A 23276-nucleotide genomic window follows, 5' to 3' on the forward strand; every position below is an offset into this window, starting at 1 on the left:
GCGTCGAATTATTCGTCAACACGGCGCGATTTTAAAAATTCAAAAAATTAAATTTTTTAAATTTCTCTTAATACATTGCGTGCTGCTGCGTTTCCTTGCAAGGTACGAGAAACGCTTGAAAAGAAAGAAATTCTACATTTAAAAGTAACATTTTTATTTTGCGAAAAACAACGCGCGAGACATGGGCAATCGACACGAAATAATTCAGGCGGAAAAAAGTCGCGTTTTGGTTTAAACTGGGCGCGGGCAAGATGCACGGAGGAAAAAAGACTACGCAAACTAGAGCATCCCGTATCCGCGCGTGGGCAGATAGGTAAATGGACACGAGGCTGTCGACGGTGATATCACACGAGGGATATTGCGGATTATACAGGTGCACGTGCGATACTCACCGTTTCCGGCTGCTCTCCCCCAAAGTAACGTACATACACACTCATACACATATACAATATACGAGCAGCGCAATATTACGCCGCTTTTCGATACTCAGAGAGGGTTCTTTTTTAGTATGTGCACATAGTACGTTGTACTCCTACGCGTGAACTACATCGTGCTATTATTTCGCCTCTCAACCAGCTTTGAAGGGAAATACGCATTCTAATATGTCGGTATTTGATATTTACTCGAGAACGTGTCTTCTTTGAGACTTTGTCGTTTTTATTATTTACATTTGCCATTTATTTTATACCAATTAAAAATTTCGTATTAAAATTTTGTTACAGGCTTTAAGATTTTAGTTTGTTTCAATGAACAGCTGTAACATTCTACATATTTTGAAATTTTATTAAATATTTTAAAGTCTTAGTTATTTGATAAGAGATTAATTTGTTTTCCAAATTTTATTGCTATCAAGTATGTGCGTTATGTACTTTAACAATCTACGAGCAACTTTTAGTCAAGGTTTTCGAATTCGCTTTATTTTATACAATTATTAATGATAAATAAGATATTTTATTCATCATCCGTGTTGTAAGTGCTTCATTAAATCGTAATAAATCGATGATTGTATAGTAGAATTCAAGCTTTTAAAGAAAAAGTCGATACATAGCATGGTCATTAACATAATTACATTTTCGTAGCTGAATTTCTGTGTTTATTTCCCAGTTTAAGTTATTCTTGATTACGATCATGTGATTTATTTCAAATTGATAGATCTCTAAAAGATTTACAAGATCCTAATAGGCTTTGTGCAAAATCAATGTATTCTCATCAACGAGCTCTCTGCACTCCGTGAGCAACTCCGAAGCGCGCAATCGATACTCGTAGATAACTATCGCGCGTATCGTTCACTGCATTTATCGGGCAACGAACTCGTGCAAAATGTCTTTGTTGATGGATGGTGCTTGCGATAACGAAGACAAATCTGTGAGCATTATGAGGCGATAATGCGCAGGTGTTGCATCGAAACCGAGATGCTGATGCAGGAATTTGGATTATATTATGAAGTGATCGGACATTCCAATGGGATTGCACTTTATTCTGTTACGCGTTACCTATCGGACTACGTAGGTATGGAACGAACCGATACTAACGGATCTCTCTGATTTCAATAGAAATGAAAGACAATTAATTTATACGATAACGCGCGCTAGAGAATATTAGTTTAATAAAATAGATGAGCACAAATGTAAAAAAAAAAAAAAATAACACGCAGAGCAATCTATAGTATTAAAAATTGAAAAACGACGAATTGCGAAACGAATGACAAATTTAGAACAAACTGATTCTAAAGTATAATAATATTATATTAAAAATCATGTTTCTCAAGTGAGACGCAGCGAGAGACGATGACAGGACTTTGATCGCGCAAATTTTGCAAAATTTTCCTTGGTCACGAAATATCCCGAGTGCATATAGAAACGCGATAAGTATTACTGCATTCAGTAGAATTGGAGAGTCAGTTAAATGTAGTTAAATCGAGCGACACAAAACTGAACGATCGCTTGTTCGTTTTTTTCATCACGCGATCGACGCGTTCGAGACGAGCGATACGAGTATTTCGTGCCAGGTTGAGAATACGGATCCATAATTACCCCCAATTTCGTTTCAAAAATTTATAATTATCCGAACGCGATGCAAAGAGGCACAGTCTGATCGATGGCGACGTGATCGGATTAGTCAAGGGATTTGCGCATACATGATTTTCGATTAATTTAAAGGTCAATGTCTAATTTTTGAGATAAAACTTTTAATATAAATTAATAATTTTTTTTTTTTTCTTCGCATACATAGTATCTAATTTAGACGTATTAGAAAGATACATAATATATAATTTAGACGTATTAGAAAGAGATTAGAGAAATCACATATACTTATATTGTTCAAAAATTATATCTTGATAAGTGATCCGTGAAAAACTCTACTATGTATATGAATAAAATTATTTCTCCGAAATAATTTAAACAATTATTTTATATATATATATATATATTTTTTTTTTAACATGTTAAAGATTTTCCACGAATTATACATTTCTAAACTTTTGAATATTTTAAAGAATTATGCTAGAGAGTAATAAAATTAATTCGAAAATTTCGCTCTGCGTGGTTTACGTAAACAATTTATTATATTTTAATTATGATTTTTAATATTAGAACGAAAAAATGGATTAGTGCGTTTACTGTGAAGGCAGAGATGAAAACGGGAAGAATGTAAAAGCCATATTGTATGTACAATATTGTACGTATATTTTATTATTATTTGATTTGGCACACATATTCTTGAATCTCGCTGTTCGTAATTATGCGAGGCTTTATGTATCCGTAACGTAAGGGAATATTATATTGTCGGGATCGCAAAGTTTATTTACTCGTTTTACAGGCGTATTTACACGGATATTCGTGTTATCCTGGCGTTAATAATATTTGGAGCTTTATTGCGTTCGTAGATTTTTACCACGCGGGATTTATTCGTGACACTAGGATAAATTCGCTAGTAAAATATAAAATGGAAATTTATATTCTGTTATTGCGACGTTATTTTTATTCGTTGAAGCATCGATACACGCATTTCGATAAAATATAATAATTCAGTTTACAATTAGTAATATAGCTGGATCAGCAACGTCAAAAGTACGCCAATTACAGCGTGTATATTTTTCGCGCGCGATCATTTCTTTAAAATTTTATGTATTAACCTTTCGCTTTTCTTGTATTGTCTTTAGGGATATCGAGGATACTCGAAGAATCCATCGCGAGAGTCTTTAAAGAATCCAAAGTATGACGATGCAGTTTATAAAAAGATTTTTCCAAGTAAAAATTGTTTTCTTTCGTTTAAAATTTAGTTTTTAACGTTTGAAATGAATTATGAAATTTTCGAAAATATCGTTGATGCAATTTTTTTCCGAGTTTATCTGCATTGCGTTGTATCACGCTATGACGAACATTACTTTTTTCACATATCTGATTTTTCATTGTTCGTAGCGTAGACAGAAAACGCACGGAAAGCACGTAGCAGTAAAACGGATGTCACAGCGAGAAATAACAATTCTGTATCACGGTTCGATTAACGTCTCGTCTCTCGATACCGATTTTTCGTCACGATGACAATTCGCATTGCAAGACGAAGAGCATTATCTTACGGGAAATTTTGGTTCCACGTGAAAAATAATCTCCTGAATCGGTTTTTTTTTTATTATATTGAACAAATTTAATCCGCAAAGGTGTTATTAAAGCGGCAAATTTTTCGTAACTATTTTCGTTACATTCTCCATTCGCGTTCTCTCTTCTTCCCTTTTGCAGTTTTAATCGATAACAACCGACTACGCGGTCGCAGTTCGATCGCACGGCTGCAGTTTCAATTGAATTACGCAGTTCGAGGGTCCGATCGGTTGGTACGCGAAAAGTTTCGCGTGCGGATTGAATGTTCGTGAGGATGCGGTCGAGGGGGTGAGGAGAGTGGGCTTTAACAACGTATTCCCCCGCGCGTGGATGTTACAATGGTTAACTAGCGGTGGAAGCGACCGTGAATGTGCCGAATTGCCTTTGCAATAGGTTCCATCTCGCCAAGAGTAACGCGGCTCTCGCAAAAGGGAAACGCTGTTCGTTTCGGGTTTCCGATTTCTTTGCATTCCCTTTGTATGTACCCTCGTCTTCCTCAATCCTCAGCGGATACCATAAATTTTATTAAGCTCTCGGAATACCGCAGTCTCTAATGATCCCATTTAAAGTGTTCATTAAAATTGAAAGATTTATAAGAGAAAATGAATTTAATCGTATCATTGTGATATACGTGTGTAGGGTTTTTTATTTATTTATATTATACTACAGTATTAATTACAATAGCGTTTTTATGCTATGAAATCGTGCGTAGCATTTAAATAATACTTATTATTCGGGATACTAATTATGCGGAAATTATTAATGGAAAGTTTTAATTTTTTTTTGTATAACATAGTTGTTTAAAATATATGATTTTTAAATTGAAAGGGAGATAAAAAATTGAATATAAGCGACTTAAATCAACAATTTTAATGCAATAAAATAAGAAAATAAGTGAAAAATTTTCTGATTCCATATAGATGCTTGGTTAAGAATGGAAATCTTATTCTATACAACAGCTGTCAGCCAATGTCTCGAATTCTTTATTTCAGAACTCGAGAAGGCGCGGATTTTCGTCTCATTTCGCAGTTCGACAGATCGCGAGATTCTCTAGCCATCATTTCACATTTCGCGGCCGTGGTATATTACTCTTCCTTTCGTTCTTATTGAAAAATAAATTCCTAATATCAACAAATTGCCGCATTACATTATGATTGCTCGCATCTGCATTTATGCCCATCTCGCAATTATTGCGCTTCGCTGACCGCAGTCGACTTTCAGCATCTCGAAACTTTGCGAAGTCGACATTTTCATATTTTTCTGTAAATCGTAACGACGATGATATACAGAATGTTATAAAAACATTTGGATTAATTTTATAGACATATTGTTAAATCAGTGTAGTAATAATTTGTAGCTTATTTTTTTAGCAAAAATAATAATTATTATGAAAATATCCAAATAACAATTAGTTGTCAAGTTATTATACAATATTAAACGTGTAGAACTTAATTCAAGAATTTTAATAATATTTTGCATATCGCACGGTTTGTGCAATTGTCTTATCAGTTAAGTAATAAACGTAACATCTTCGTTCTCGAATAGAGAAAAATAAATTCAGTAGCAGTACAGTAGAGCTATATAGGTCTAGGATGCAGAAAAGAGGGACGGGAAGGGAAATTGGGAAATAGTTCCTGTCGAAAGCACGCGACAGGAACGCATATCATTGACCCATCTTTTCAATTTCTCATTTTCTCGGCATCGTGATAAGAATTGATAACTGCAAATAATGCCGCATCGACTTCTCTTATATTATATATGCGTGTCAGGCTATAGAGCAGTTTCGAAAGTATCACTATTGGCGATATATTTCTTTCTATATAATTTACATCTAATTTATATATCCTTCTTAAGACGTGTAATGGAGAAAAAACTTATGATCGATTTATTTAAAAATTTGATATAAGCACAGCACACACGAATAATACAGTAAAAATTAAATAATTCTATTCACGCGAGAGATTTATGTGATATAAATTATATATTGAAAATTGTGACTTTGAAAGAATAAATAGGCAACTTTCACGATTATTAAGTGTATATCGTTCTATATTAAAAATATCATACATATTAAATGAGCATATAATACCAAATCATACATTTATTATTTTAAATCGAAATATCATTCATTAATATTGTAACCACAGATGCTTTACGGCTTCGCGTTGAAAGATAAAAAAAAAAAGAAACTTTCTGTCAATTTAAATAATAATTGCAAAATTACGAACTGGATGATTTTTTTATTTAATTAACAAATATTGCAGTAGGTTCAAAAATTTCGATGCTTTACATTGTCACGTGTACGTGTATGCGTGTACCATATCTTCAACGCGAAAAATAATTCCTATAAAAACAAAACTCGCGCGTACACGCGATAACCGCGATACATATGCAGATAATACGCGCGCATAGTATGTAGCTCACTCGGAAATTCGAAAAAAATATGTCTACAGCCGCGTTCAATCATAGATTAAAAGGAGATAAGGGAGCGTCCTACTTTCCTCTCGCTCTTCCATTATCTTCATGTAAAAATCATGCTATACCAGCGATCCATCGAAGTGAACGACAATTAATTAAATCTGATTTAATTAATAATGATGATTTGTTGTAACGTATTTTGCGACAACAATGCGTGTTCAATGCCGTAATTTCTCTGTTAACGTTAATTAATTTTCCTATTAATATATTGATTATTATTTCATGCGACAGGTCCATAGATTAATTCGCCAACTGTTCTCTGTATATACAGTATAATTTAACCACACGTTCGGATATGAGATATGATTATGTCATACAATAGGTCCGCGAAAATATTCGTTTTCATCGTCACGTTTTAAGCGCACCAGAAATTTATCCATGATTATCAAAACTGCTATTCCAACTGCACCTCAGCATCTTGGGATTAAGTAACGATAACGAAAAGTGACAAAGAAAATTCCAGTGGAAAAAGAAGCAAAATAAAGTGACGTTTCTAGAGCGGCTCTGATAAGGTTTTCCGGAGCATCTGGCATCTCGTTAGATCGTTGAGAATTGTTCTGCGCGCGTCTTCCAAGACTGACTACGCGTTCTGGGTTATTGGTATTTAAATTTCTTCCATTTCGCGAGAAACGGTCGTCCGTAAGTTAATTACGCAGTTATATAGGGTCGCGTGAGATGTTGTAATTATATTGTCGCGGAGAGCGAGCGGCTTCGAGTACAGCGGAGATAATAACAGGGCCCATAGCTCGGCGTTTCACAGATGAGAAAAATCGCTCGTGCATTTGTAAGAGGATTTTGCAAAGCGATAAAATTAAAGTTTGTTTCGAGATTGAATCGTTAGAATAATCGTATGATTTCATCACGGTTTGATTTGATTTCATCTCTTTGCGAAAAGATATCCAGTAGTATAGAAGATTACAGGTCAGACGCGTGGGTTTGACTAGAGGATTAGAAATTATTTTTGCAGTCAACACTTCTCGCGCATCTCGATAACCGTTCTAGATACAAAGGTAGACTTGTTCGGCGCAAGTTTTCTTTTTTGCTTAATTGCTAACATAGAAACGTGGCATTGTTAAAGCAAAAAATACCAGTATATACCTGCATTATTATTCCAAACTACGAGATTGTAACAAAGATTGCATATTTTGCAATATATATTAAATGTATAAGATCTTACAAAATTGTAAAACTATTGAAATTAAAAATTGAATAGAAAATTTTTATTACTAAATTAAAAAAAAAAAATTGTGTATTCGATTTGGTAATAATTATTCTACTTAGATTAAATTTATATGTTTCTTGTGATATACAATTAATTAATTTTCTTATTTATTTGTTTGTATTTTTTAGCAAAAATTTTTTTATGGAAATGTTTGGGAAAGATGCAAATTGCAATGGAAAATATACAAATATATCATTAGCGTTAAAAAAACTCTATCTTTCTTGCGTAGAACACGCTAGCTACTTGGGAAGGAAAATATTTGCGAGAGGGTCGATAGTGTTCATTTTGCGAAACGATATTTCGACGGTATGTTGTGCGAAAACACGCATTACGAGATTAAAACAAACGGTCGGAATAGATAAAAAGGTACACATTCGCACATTTTTGATCTCGGTTGGCAAACAAATTGCAGAATACAGTTTGTTCAAGATAAAATACAACATTCATGACAGGTTTCGCTGCATCTGGCTTGGTACAATTTGAAAAGGTTTCTCCATAATTTCTTAGCGATCAATTTTTCTTCAAAATTTTTTTACCTTTTGTTAAGGCGGAAAGAGGCCAGCTGATTTGATATTCGTTGAAAACACGCAAGGACATTTCTCACATATTATCCGTTATCGCGTTATCGTCAAAGTTTCTCAACATCTTCGACTTTACGCACATATACATGTACTCGTATACCGGATGACAAAATAAAAATTTAGAAATACACGTATGTGTAGAATAAATTTAATTTTTTTTATCCAGAAAAGAACAGAAAAAAGAAAAGTTATGAAGTATTTTAGTGTTTAGCGTAAATCATACTTTTGACAATACATACTTTGATTATGTGCTAAAACAATGGGTTAGCGGATAATAGTTTTATGTAATCGGAACAGTTATTTTAATATTTTTCTCTTTACTTTATTTTTTTTCTTTCCCGAATTGCGATCGATGAAATGTACAATCTAAGTTGTGCAATCTAAATGCAATTTAAGTATTTTGTTGAACGGATTTGTGATTTCTATCTGACCACCCGGTATTAGTGTAGCGGACGAAACTTCGGAGTCACAATCGGGACATACTTTTCGACGCGGGGTCTCCGCTTGGGAATGTCGGCGTACATTCGATGAAAACTTTTGCAGAGTGTGAGCACTTTCTGTCTTATAGCGTTTTCCAAAAGTGAGCTATCGAGTAAACACATCCGTTGGATCGACCTATTTGTTAAGATTTAAGAGATAGTTTACCGCGATCCATCAATAAATTGTCTGGCGAATAAAATACTAACGGAGAAATCAGGAAAGATACGTTAACGACGATCATTTCGTGTGTCTTATTTAAGAATCTATGGATTTATCATCTTGATTTGATATTGCAATCGAATTACTTATAGAGCTGATATATTTATAATTGTGATAATAAATTGAAGAATTTCAAAATAATTGTGACGAGTTTGGAAATAAATGTTAATTGATTTTAGTATTTTTGTTAACAAGACAGTAATAACTCGACGATAAATGTATTGCCTATGGCATTCCCCAATTTATAGATACATTATTAATATACAACATACTAATTAATACTTTGAATCCGGCGAGTGTATTAACACCGCGGTGGAATTTGCAATGTAGCTCGTCGGACTCAAAGTGTTAATTATACCAAACGACACAGACTAATGGGAGCTATTATCTCGAGGCATATGAGCATTAAACTGGCGTTAATAATAATCATCTGTCATAAATAATAATAAATAAATGATGCATGATTTATTTTTCGCTCTGCGGAAAAGGCTGCAGGATTAATTTTTAACGGAGATTCTGTACAATTTAAATAATCAAGATAATCAGAATTAATAATTCTGGACAATCAATTGCGAAGAAATGAGAATAAGAAATGTATTGGAACATAATTACGATTAGGAATTTTAGTCTGACGATTAAATAGATTTGATATTTCGCAATTAACGCGAATGGAGCGCGAAATTCAGTACAAATCGTGTTAATCGTGTGTTTATACGAGCATTAAACTGGCGTTAATAATAATCATCTGTCATAAATAATAATAAATAAATGATGCATGATTTATTTTTCGCTCTGCGGAAAAGGCTGCAGGATTAATTTTTAACGGAGATTCTGTACAATTTAAATAATCAAGATAATCAGAATTAATAATTCTGGACAATCAATTGCGAAGAAATGAGAATAAGAAATGTATTGGAACATAATTACGATTAGGAGTTTTAGTCTGACGATTAAATAGATTTGATATTTCGCAATTAACGCGAAATTCAGTACAAATCGTGTTAATCGTGTGTTTATACGAGCATTAAACTGGCGTTAATAATAATTATCTGTCATAAATAATAATAAATAAATGATGCATGATTTATTTTTCGCTCTGCGGAAAAGACTGCAGGATTAATTTTTAACGGAGATTCTGTACAATTTAAATAATCAAGATAATCAGGATTAATAATTCTGGACAATCAATTGCGAAGAAATGAGAATAAGAAATGTATTGGAACATAATTACGATTAGGAGTTTTAGTCTGACGATTAAATAGATTTGATATTTCGCAATTAACGCGAATGGAGCGCGAAATTCAGTACAAATCGTGTTAATCGTGTGTTTATACGAGCCGAATCTCTTCGATGCAATAGAGAAATTGCAGACTCGAGAGGATCAACATCGAATATTCTCGACGGCTCTCCTTGAATTTCTGACCAGGCAAAATCGTCGTTCGCCATCTCTCGATTCGCGTTGTATCGTTCTCGAATCGGCGATTTCTGTGACCACCATGCTTTCTCAGCGCATCTCGAGTCGCGAATTTGGGAGATTTCACTCGGCAGACGTTACACTCTATTATTTGAATAGGGTACCACCTTTATATGGTACTTTTGTGCAGCGTTTTTTCTTTTTGCCTCGCTTATTTTATTCGAGTTTCTTGTTCGCACTCGCGTTTATTTTCTATTTTTGCCTTCTTCTCTTTCTCACTTTAGCAAAGTAAACAGTTTGATTTTGACACATCATTTATTTTGCATCGATAGCAAGTACAACTACAAAAATAGATATCACCGAATTAATCAAAATTTTTTTATCATGTTTGTCACGTTTTAGAATTCCCTTTTATATATGCTGAGATTAAAATTCGACATGAAAATAAAGAGAAAATTAAATTTCTTGCGAAACAAGAAATATTGCGATCTTTTTTTTTTTCAAACATATTACGTTTCTCTTTCTTTATATGCCATTCTTATTCGTAAGTTCGTACAATTGATAATATCTTAAATGGTAACAAGACTGTCATAGAAAATTCTGAATAATGTAAATCGTATTCATGTAAAACTGTTTTAATTATTTTTTGCGCATCTAATGTGTAATTGAGAAATAGTGTATAAAAACGATTTTTTTTTTGTTTCTCACAAAAGGCAAGTTAACTTAACAATAAGTATATAAAGTTTGTTCTTTCTCTCCCGATTTCTCATATTCGTGCCAACGTCTAAAATTGAAAATTTTATACGATCGATTAATTCCCGATACGGTGTTTCTCTGTCAATTTTGAGAAACGAAACTCGTCATCGATCAAAGATTCACGAAGCGGCTGAAAGTTTTGCAGAACGTGTCGTCCCGAGTGAATCGACACGAGCCTCGGCTAAGAATTCTTTCCGGTCTTCGATCGCGGATTCGCTCAACAATTTTTCAACGCTTCTCGTCGCTAACGTTTTCGCCGGACGTGCACACCATCGGATTGTCCGTGTCCCTTCGCCACCCTCGTCGGGCCCTAGCTAGGAGTTATACGACGAAGCGGACGAACAGACAGACAGGCACCGACATGAAGAGAACAACCCTCTCGCACCACTGTGCTTTCTTCCCCTCTTCCTCGTCCGATCTTCATCCCCGATGCGCGACTGCGCAGAGGAACGGCGCGACGCGTCGGCGTGGACGTCGTCGTCGGCGTTGGCGTCGGCGTCATGCCGGGGGCGTCGCACCATCGTCATCGGCAGGCGAGCGTTCCGACCGAGCGTCGCTCTGTCTCGCCAAGCTAGTATCAAACCGGGAGTCGTCGAGAGGGTCGATTGATCCAACCCTCCGGAAATCGGTCAATTGATACCGCGACCAGCTATCAAGACGATAACGGTGGGAGAGGATTTTACGTGGATTTCGCGCGCGCGTTCGACTTGTACATCCAGTTTCGCCTCGGAGAGAACCTCCGGGTGGTGAAGAGCGAGAACGAGAGAGAGAGAGAGAGAGAGAGAGAGAGAGAGAGAGAGAGAGAGAAAAATGGAGCGCGCGGCCGGATCGATCGCGATACGAACGGATGGCTGATTCGAGAGTGAACCGCGTTCAGGGTACTGGTCGTCTGACGGCTTGAACAAGCGATCCGTGCTGTGCCGGCGCCATTCGACGCCAATCACGAGTCCACCACGTCGGGAACGGCGTCGTCACGAACGTCGCCGTGTCGGATCATCCTCCGTGTCTCTCTCTCTGCGATTTTGCGTCGCGACGCCGGGAGAGGGAGGGATACAGAGAGCTGGTGTGTGGTGAAAGTGCCTCATCGCGTGATTAGGTCGAGGTCGTGTCGCTGGGACCGCTCTCTATCCGGTGACCTTCGGTGCTGGAGATGAAGCTCGTCGAGGTTAGATGACGTCCCTCGCGATTTCGGACTGATCCGCAGACGCCTCGTGTGTGTCGTTTCGCGGCCGTTCTTCCCGAAACGTTCACGTATATAGTCCACTAAAGGAGAAAGTGTGCCATCGCGACGCGACGTGTTGCGAGACGACCCGAGGGGATCACGGCTAGGCACCCTCGACGCGAAGCAATACGGGGGATAAGGGCTCCCTCGGCATCGTGAAAGTTGTTGTTTGGATTGCTATGCGCAATCAATCCAACGATTCTTCAAGAACCGCGAGAGACAGGAAGAAACCGAAGTCCTAACTAACGGTCCTTCAATAATTATTGAATTTTTCATATCCTTATCTTTTCGATAGGATTTGCCGATTAGAGACTCTCACAAATAAATCGAAACTTCTTCAGTGAATACGTGCATATACGTGAATTATTTTATCATCAATCCTGAACTTACCTTCTTTTTCAATAATTGTATACCGCCTTCGACGTTAACGATTGTCATCTATCGAATAAATGCGATAAAATAATCGATCAGTTTCTCGGAAACCAAATTCTTGGAGGAAATAAAAAAGCGTTAACTGTAAGGGTTGCAAAGAAAGGAAGAAAGTTTGCATTGTAAAAGTGATTAGAACGCATCGATATTATTTTTGTTCTCTCAAACGTATTTAAGTGACTGTGGCCGATTGATGATCTTCCGTAAAAAGATGTTGGTCATGCTCGAAAAAGTTGCATTATACTAATCAAACAGTGCATTAGGAAATAAATATAATTAATGTTTTCTGGAAAAAGATACTGGTCCTAATTTAATTAACATCGCGCAGTCTGTTTATTTTTTTTGGATTGTAGAAAAAAGTAACACAATAAACATCTGATTCAAGTGTTTTCTCTCCAGGAAACTTTTCGTTACTAACTGATTGATACGCAATTCAAAATTGTGTGTAAACGTGTTAATAAAGAAAAGAAGATGCGCATGCTTGTCGCGTTTTCAATGTTTTTAGAGTGTATTTGAAACGTATACATTGACAAATTTTGATGCATCCAACTGACAGACTGAACTTGAAGACATATCCAGAAATATCGATTTTTATTGAAGCAATGAAGGAATTTCATTAATTAAAGTAATTTTATCGAAGATAAAGCATAAAAGTATCATTTTATGAATAATTATTATCGCAAAACATTTTCTCGTAAACAATTCTATTATTAGAAATTATCTAGAGAAAGGAAGAGAGATCCTGAAATTTATATATATATATAACAACAAAAATAAATTACGAACATTCAGAGATTTGTTCAAACGGTGTCGAGAAACGACTCTTCTCAGATTGTTTACTAATAAATTACGTGAGCTGAAGAAAACGCTAATCGAAGACATTTGAAGATATTTATCATTGCAAAAGAAAGACAGAAGTACGTACGAGAGAGAAAGATCGCGTGCTCTCTCGCGAACCGCGTATCACGCCCACCACGGGTGCATCTCGCACGAATCGCGCGTGCGTGCTCACGTGCTCACGGATGCAGCAGCCGGATGTCACAACGTGGCCGACGTCACGCACCCACGCTTCGGGCTCCTACGCGGAATGCGTATGAACGCGTGACGTCATCGCGCCCCGATATCTAACGGACGAATGAGCAGGATCTAGCGGTAAGGATCTGGATTCAAGAATTGAATCATGCGTCATCCCTCGCTTATACCGGCGCCGCTTTTGCCGGTGGTGCTCCTGCTCGCCTGCCAGGCGGCCCGTTCGTTTGTGCTGGAGGGCTCCGCGACCAGCTATGCACAATTTCGCAAATGGAACGCCGGCTTGAACGGCACCATGGAATTTGAATTCAAGACCGAGCAGGGTAACGGGCTGTTGCTTTACACGGACGACGGCGGCACGTATGACTTCTTCGAGGTAAAGCTGGTCGAGAGCGCGCTCAGGCTGAGGTACAATCTCGGTGGAGGTGCACAGATTGTCACGGTCGGCCACGATCTCGGCGACGGTCATTGGCACAAAGTGCAGATTACCAGGTGCAACGAGAATACCACCCTGACCGTGGACGGTGTCAGCGCGATATCCACGTCGCGCGGCAAGGAGTTCGAGTTTGGCAAGCTCGTCGGGAACTCGGATGTCTACGTGGGCGGTATGCCTAGTTGGTACAACAGCAAGCTCACACTGCTGGCGTTGCCCAGCGTGATATTCGAGCCGAGATTCAATGGATTTATTAGGAATCTCGTATACGCCGACGGGGAGAATACCATGCCCAGGAGGCAGGAGATGAAGAGTCGAGATGCCAAGGTATGCGATCGTTTCTGTATCCAAATCTGCGTCGTCTTCGACACGTTACAACATTCAATTATTTATTTATTAAGGCCACGAAATATTTCGATATGAGGTTCTATAGAAAAAATATATGCAGTTTTAAATCTCTAAATGCAATTCTAGATCTAAGTTTTCGTTGTCCTTGCAAACATTTTGTAACCGTAATTAATGATCAGACTTTTCAAGATTTATGTCAAATAACGTAATAAATAATAATCAATATTAATAATCATTAAATTACGAATGTGTTTTAATATTTTTTATAATTTTTTGAAATTTGTCGTTTATAATTTATACAGTCTAATTTAATTTTTTGTATGTACTTTGTCGAAGCAAAGCATTTCCGTGATATACGTAACCGAAACAAGGGAAAAGATTTTTTGCTAACAGATCGAAGGTCGCCAGCAGATTGGAAGAGTGCCGATCACGAGTTATCTGACACTTCGATTTTGATAGCGGGCACAATCTCGCCAGCGCAATTCTAGCGAAAATCAAGAATATAGTTTCACTCAAGTTTTGTGATTTGAGAAGAGTAAACAATTCTCATTAATCTGTTATATATATTTTCGTATCACGGTCGATTTATTTTATCGCATGTACATTTATTGATCGGTAAGATATTTGTCGCGCGTAATTTTTTTTATATTTAATGTGCTATCATTTCCCCCCCCCCCCCCAAAAAAAGTACGCAATTAATCAAGAAGATATTTTATACATCTTTTGCTTATTCTTTCATAAAAAAAATCTTTTTTATTGTGCCGTGAATTAATAGATAGCTCACATTAAAGTGTTGCATCAAAGTAAAATGCGAGTTATGAAAGTTATAATTTTTTATGATATTTAAAGTTATAATTATTTTTTTATATTTTCCGAAAAGAATAAACGTGTGGGTGTGAGAGAATTAATAAATAATCTCTTTTTAAAAAGAATAATTATAATTAGCAAGAACTATATCTGGGTTTCTCTCTTTTATATTTTTATTATATTTTCTCAGTGTTTCCAGACATCTTGCTATATATATATTTATTAATAAAAATTCGTAATTTAGACAAGCTGCGATTGAAATTGACATAAAGTAAAATGGAAATATTTCATCAATGTAAAAGCATTATATCACGTGCCATAATAATAGTCATTCGGCTGTCCCTTTAATTTGATTTTAATCAATGAACTGTTAATTACATTAATTATTTATCATCCTCGTCGTCTCGTTCTATCGATATACGTGGTCGTAACAATAAAGTTGTTTCCAGCGGTGTCATTGACCGTGCGCAACAACGCGCGGCCGATGGCTGAATCAGCTTCATCGAGAAATATCTCTTGACGCGTTACGAGAAGCGCGTGCGCTTCGTCAGCGCGAAATCGAGACTTTCCCTATCGCGAACCGCGTACACAAGAGACTAAAAATAAACCCCTGCCATTTAGGGGGCTTTTCCGTGCCGTTTTATCGCCCACTTCCGACGATCGATACTACTTCTATTGTTTGGGAGGGTGGGAATGGAAGATCTTCGAGATAACAACACCCTTTCTTCCTTGATTTTTATGTGCAATAATTAGCAGACACGCTATTGAATAAGGATTCAGTCTTCCGGAGACTGCCATCCTTCCAATTTTTTAAAAGTTTTATTCAATTTTTATCTATATAAAATACTGTTAATTGATGTATATTATTCAAGAAAAAGATCTGTGTGTTTATTTTTGATTTTATACTATTATCTATAACTAAACTCAATGAAAGTTTAATTATATTTTAATTACTTGATATTATAATTTGATTAAACAATAATTTGATTAAACGATACTAATATTAACCGTCGAGGCAGAGAAGTATACGTGTCTTGTAGATGAATAAAGACGACTTTTTCTCTTTTCTATTTCTACACTATATAATACGTTCCATTACATGCGCCTGTCTGCTGGCACCCCATGACAGAATTTATTACGTGTTACCGTAGAAGCAAGCTCTCAGTTCATATTTCTCTCAATGGCCTTCTGCCAAGAATTCCTCTATCTGCTCTCTTTGGTGTTTCTCGCTTTATACGAATATCCTTGGAATCTTGTATCTCATTCCGAAAGTTATCTTGTCGGCTATTTAGCGAATGCTAGTTGGACATGCTCGTTATTTGTAATGATATTCGATAATATTTTTGATATTAATAATACTTGTTAATTTTTGTTTTTAATATAATAAAGATTTGGAAAAGGTGGAAATAATTAAAATATCTTTTTTCAAATATTTAAAAAAAAACGAGCGTCGATTTCGAGGGAGAAAATTCTACTCGGAAGCAACATTTCTATTGAAATGTTGATGTGATTAATATTAAACGCTAAATTATTATATCAATCTAGAACAATTAAGCTACAAATTGTTCTAGAAATAGAAAAGAATTCAATTTTCTATCAGTTTTTTTTTCCTCTTTTCTCCATATAGTTCATTCGATATATATTTTTAGGTAGAAGCGAAACAAAATATTTTTAATGTCTTAGATAGGGTATACTTCACACCCCACGTAGACTGTCGTTGAGTTAGGACATCGTATTTGTAAATTTAGTCACCTCGCTGCTCGATTGGCCACATGCGGTTACGACGCGCGTATCCGCCTGCGATTAGATAAGGCGACAAATCGAGAATATCCGTCAGGAGGATCGCCATACGATTACCGGGTGCAACGATGTAACCCAGTGGACGTTATCGTCCTCTGTACATCCATACGTGACGTTGCAGCAACGCAGATAGATAACCTAGATCTATCAATGTACGCACAAGAAATTGTATCAGCGGTACATTATTATTTTAATTACTCTCTTTTCAAACCTGGTATTCTTGAAACGGGTCTGGGAAAATTTCAATAGCTATTCCGTTAATAATACTTTAATAGCCATAATTATTATTTTTACTCTATCATATTTGATATAGCCCTTTTTTTCTTTCCTTAATCTTTATTACAGTGTTCGCATTTATATTGTATATACATTGTTCTGCGTTATTCGAGCAGAGAAGATAAGTCTTGCAGAGCAAGTTTTTCTTAGTCGGCAGAAAATCGCCATTTCCGCGCGAAACGCCTTCCCAACACTGATTGCCTCGTGTTAAGATTATTTTTTTTTCTGTCGTTAACATTGTAATGTACGCGCGGCACGAAAAGCGATTATCAGACGGATGGGGAATAAGCGCGATTACCGGACTTGCTACAAATGACTGTCGTGGAAAAAGCGAGCAATTACACATAGGAAGCAATAATTATTTCATACCTGTTACACTTTCTCCGTGACTGTATTGTATACAAAATTAATTACATAAATAGTCGTCGGATAGATAGCGAGAATGAAGAAAGGATATTATTTATGTGTAAACGCTCTATGACGTCAAATCTCGAGCAATATCACTAAATTGCAGAAGAGATAATGTAGTTAAAGGAGTTTCGTTGCATGATATTTATTATCTCTGTATTAACCGTTACTTAAAGATTATGTATTAATTATTTACAAGAAAAAGTTAAAAACGATTTAAAAATAATTTTTTAAAAATATACAACAAACATCAACTTGAATAACAAGATATATAAAAAAAAAATTTAATAATATAATAAAAGCGTTTTTAATTCTGATATATTTGTAGAGTTCAGTGTTGAAAAACAAGCTAATAAATAGTCGCAACGTCGATTTATAAATGATTCAATGAAATTGATGTTATGAATTAAATGGGAAGATAATTTATCGGATGATTATGTTGAACGACAAACCTCGTAGCTAGTATTAATTACAGGATACGCCAATACGTACAGCCGCACTTGAGCGAATGTATTGCACATACATGATGAGCACGGTGGACGAAGCTTATATGTATTATATAAATGAAATTCACGTTAACAATTACATATATGTATAATATATCAGAATTATAAATATTAGATAATTACAAAAGTTTTCGGTTCGATTTTCGATAGCTATAGTTGACATCATTAAAAATTATGACAATACTGTTTGTTTAAAATATTTATATAATTTATATTGTGTTGTAACAGATACTTTAGCTGTCATTTAAGCATGGAATTTGGTTGGAATATTTAAGTAACTGAAATAATCTTTGAAGATAATTGCGGGGATACAAATTCTATATTTCGCATAGTGTTATTTAAGTTTCAAAATAATTTAAGCGTTTCTCTCTTCGAAATTATCTTGCATAACATTTCCAATGTGTATAGAGAGAAGATAATAATTAGCAAAATAGTAGGAAATAACTCGCAAAATTTGGATTAAATAAATTTAATTTTTTCCATCAATCATGCTCTGGTTACTTGGATTTGTGATGATTTCGTTTGCAGTTTAATGAATTCAAGTATACGAATATAGACACAGAAAAATGCTAAAAAATTATTCAAATTTCTGAATATTGAACATTCAAGTTCAATATATAAGACATATTTATCATTTTATTTAGAAACTGATCGCTTGATGTTTCATTTAAAATTAAATTAAAAATTTTTAAGTCATCCAAAAGATAATAATATAGATGTAAAAATAACTGTATCATTCTAATTTTATTTAAATTATTAATTAAAACTTTTAAATATTTTATTTATATTATTATATAATATAATATTATTATAATGATATATTTTTTTATCATAAATATTTTAAAAAAAAGTAATGTAGTATATATATATATATATATATATATATATATATATATATATATATATATATATATATTGTATATGATAAAATTTGATATTTAATATTTTATCTAAATAAGTTTCTATTATTTCATTAAAGAAAAAAAAAAATACCTGATTAGAATGATCATTAATTCGTGGCTATCAATCAATGTCGAAGGAAAAGCTTGTTATAACACTAACATTATTTCTCTCTGCGTTATTAATCACACTTATCTTTTTTTCTGTTTTCCGATCTAACATTCTCGAAGCCGCAGCGTGAATCGAAAGACGGTCGTCTAAGCAATAGAAAATATCGGGTTTCATTAATTATATGCTCGCTTGACGCAGATGAGGCTTCTTTTGCCCGATCGTATTTCTTCGCATCGTAATCATGCGTTGAGTGACTATACAGCGTTTATATTATGTTGACTGCTGTGATTTATGAATGCGCGAATTGATAACTAATGAGATATGATATGATTCCCGTCGAATCACAAACACGATTCCTGACTAAAACGGGCATATAGTGTGAATATACCTCTCATTAAGTATACCATAATAAATAATCATGATGCAAAACAGAATAGATGCTAAATCAAGCGTTTAGTTTTTATATTGAATACAAGATACGTAGAGAGTAAAAAAATTGTTGAAAAATTGAAAGTATTTCAATTTATTGTACAATTATTAAATTCAAATGAAAATTTATAAGGCGTAAACTTTAGATATCCTTCTAAATCAATATCGATTTTAAAACTTATCAACGATTATATTTCCTTCGACAAACTAGAAGTTAAAATGATTTTTATCCGCAATGATATTTGGTCAAATGTATGAGAGAGAGAGAGAGAGAGAGAGAGAGAGAGAGAGAGAGAGAGAGAGCTGAAACGCGCCGTGATAATTAATCGAGAAACTCGTTAATGAAGGCGGCTGAACGAAAATTTTGCATGCCGAGATAAATTTCGCTCGTACATCATCGGAAACGATGAATACTAATGTTTAGATGATGTAACGAACAAGTACATATATACGGATAAACGTCGTACACAATCTCATCGCGAAAATCGAGGTAAAGAAATTGCCCAGGGCAAAAGTTTGTGCTTCTGTAACGATCGACGTTTAATTAATTTTTATAATATAATTGTATCCAGTTATCTGCCGTTATCCTTATACACACATACATTGCTACATGTATAAATGTAATGTAATGTAATATAATGTTGCAATTTTAATGGCCAGTTGTGTACATAAGCAGTTTTATATATTTATTAATTTTATTATTGCGTTGATTATAATTTCCATTTATGCGCACGGAAATATAAAAGTAATATAAAGTGGATACTTTTGCAAGTTCCAATTCGTGAAAAATATACGGAATTATTTTGACTTTGATTTAATAAGGGAAAATATGCATATCTTTCTGTGCATATATGATATGCGCAGTGACATTTTACAAATGTAGCATTAATTATTGAAATTCTGTTTTGATAAGACTTAATAAGAATAAGCCAAATACATAGTTTAAATGTAACAATATATATGTATAAATATCGTTTTACCTATGATAGGATATAAATAAAAATAAATGGTAAGTAAAAATAAAAATCGTATCGAATTAAAATCAAGATTTTATACTCGTAGAATCTATTTGTATCGTAGCTTTTTCTTCATTATTTGGCTCGATATCATCTTTACTTATGATTATTACGTATTAGTTTCTCCGATTTACTTGCTATTAATATTGTTAGCGAGAACATTTATTGTAGCTATATCTTTTATATATCCTGAGAACGTAATACGGTAGACGATCGATGACATAATTAAATCGCGGCCGCGCTGTTGAATTAAACTCCAAGATTAACAGAAATCCGTATGGATATTTACATTTAATCAATTATTGTGAAAAAATTTGTCGTCTCTATACAAGCGGAACAAGTAGATTTATCGCTTTTGTGTATATTGAAAATAACAGAATATTATCTCCATTATAATGGACAGATTTATATATAATAATAACGAAATTTTCAGTGTTGCGAATCCTATTGTAATAAACCCGTATGAAATTGAATTTCTATATCATTTTTTGTTTTAATTAAAATGTATTTTCGTCTTTTTTTATAGCGTGCATAGGTCGCGGTTGCTTCGTCCTGGATAACGTAGCAAGCGTTCATTTAAACGGGTGGTTCGGACATACGCGAGCTGTGGGGTGTATGGTAGAGGTGTAAATGTAAGAGAGGAGCGGTTATAAAACTGAATTAATTTCTGTTGAGCGAGGTGACGGTCGGCCATTCCTATCAACGACCAAAAATGAAAATCCCCGTTGATACAGGCCTTTCGATGATTTACGGCCAACGAAGTTTGTACTGATAGTTGTACTAGAACGATGGTTGTACAGTGATGCCGTTCCAATTAATCGATTGCGTTCTAAATTACTTACGATTTGTATAAGCAGTTTACGGAGACGAATTTACCTTGTCAAATTTATATTATTATGCGAGAACTGTTCAAACCGATTGATATTCCCGTTCCCTCAAAAACGAATCAGCAATGGCAATTTTTTCTCCTCGAAACTTAAAACAATGTCAATGTCTAATTTCGTTGACAGAAGTGCTAGCGATCGAATGTCCATCAAAGTAGTTGATCGAGAAATCGATTCGAGAAATTCTCATAAACATATATCATAATCTCGACTACACAATTCGGTATTTACGGTCGGTCGTTAATATCGCGAAAAAAAACGAGAACGTTTCGCATATTAAGTGCGTTTTTTTAAAAAATCCAATATTTCTATGTTTGTGTCAGATTGCGATTGCACATTTTTTTTTTATAAGAAGACTCTTTAAAATAGCGAAAATAATTTTATTTAGATTTTATTTATATTTTATAAAGAGTGCTTTTTCATCACGTTATTTATATTTACATTTTTATATATCCATATTTTCTAAAATAAAGAGAGAGAGAGAGAGAGAGAGAGAGAGAGAGAATATGTTTATATTTGTTTTATTTATATATTTAACAATATATTTATAATTAAATTATTCTTATTTATATCATGATTACTAAATTTGAATATTTTGTTTTTAATAAAAAAAGAAGTGGATTTCATACTTTTTTTAAATTGAGTTTTTTTGATGAATTGAGTTTCTTTTTACTTTTGCGCGTTTTCTCTATCATGCTTATATTGTTACTTATGTTAGTGATGAGAAAAAAATGATACACACAATGTATGTGTATGTATATGAATCGCTCTTTAGCCATGAGAACGCACATAATAATAAAAGATCGTACGGCGAAGGGCAAAGGGAACGACGAGAAATAACATCTCGGCGGCTTTTAGGTGGCGAGAGCGGACGAAGACGTATCGATTATCTCGCTCGACTTTGCGCAAACGAGACCGCATCGTAGCACGAAGCGTGATCGAAGATAAAACCGTTCTAGACGGAAAGAGGGAATTCAAGTCTTCTCCGTGGAACTTTTTTCCGCCCTTCGAGGATAAAAGTCCGGGAAAGACTTAATCATCGCGAAACGTGGACCGAGCGAAGGAATAAAGTGCTGCTCTCCCTCCTGTCGACCGTGAATCTTTCGTGAAAAGAAGCTGGGACAGCAACAGTGAAAGATTGAATTGTCATCTGTTAGAAATTATTATGTTTATTATATTATATAGGAAAAACGAATATAAGTTAACACTTTAAATAAATTATGTAATTTCTTGTAAATTTTTTTATAAATTGAAGAACCGCCGAAAAGATCTTACTTTCTCGTTTATAAAAATCAACCTCTAGATATTTTTTGGAATTTATATACATATATATTTTTTCTAGCATACTTTTCATTACGACACTTGATGTGTTTTACAAAGTGATTAACTTTAACGATTTTATTTATTATTTATAATATTCTATATATCCCCTCTCTTTTTAGATTGAAATAACTAAAGGATACATATTTACACACATACATAACAGCACAGTTATTTTTAAATTATTTTACAGAACTACAAAAAGCAGTATATATATATATATATATATATATATAATCGGAAGTAGCATGTCCGAGGAATATGATAGGAATTCCACCAGAAGCGAAAAGCAATTTTATTCTTCTGTTGCGACCGCTCGGCAAATCATCGACAAAACCGAGCGTTCTTCTTTTACGTTCTTCTCTCGTAATTCGTTCACGTTCCAGACATCGTTTTGAATTTCACATTTTTGACAGGGACATTGCATTTCAGCGGACAAAATATATGCAAAATTCTAATGTAAATTTCATATGAATTTGCTAAAGTTCGTTTTCACTGGGTTTGTAAAAGAAGCTGAAAGAAAGTAGAATCGTATCCTATTTTTTGAAATTACATTCCGCAATTGAAGCGAAAAAAAAAAAAAAAATTTTTTTTTTTTTTTTTTAGTGA

The 23276-nt window shown here is 34.6% G+C and overlaps 1 protein-coding gene across 4 annotated transcripts in view; it reads left to right on the forward strand.

Moving 5' to 3' along the window:
- Positions 1-11277: 11277 nt before the first annotated feature.
- Nrx-1 (neurexin 1) overlaps positions 11278-23276 on the forward strand; it is a 213077-nt gene continuing 201078 nt past the window's right edge. For all 4 annotated transcript variants that reach the window (XM_070300469.1, XM_070300471.1, XM_070300470.1 and 1 more), the window contains exon 1: positions 11278-14189. In XM_070300469.1, the coding sequence (XP_070156570.1) occupies positions 13581-14189 (609 nt within the window). In that variant the 5' untranslated portion in view covers positions 11278-13580. The remainder of the gene's footprint in view (positions 14190-23276) is intronic.

This window comes from Polyergus mexicanus, unplaced genomic scaffold (assembly GCF_030449975.1).
Source record: "Polyergus mexicanus isolate NDT 795.1 unplaced genomic scaffold, iyPolMexi1.0 SCAF_8, whole genome shotgun sequence".
In the NCBI taxonomy this organism is placed as follows: Eukaryota; Metazoa; Arthropoda; class Insecta; order Hymenoptera; family Formicidae; genus Polyergus; species Polyergus mexicanus.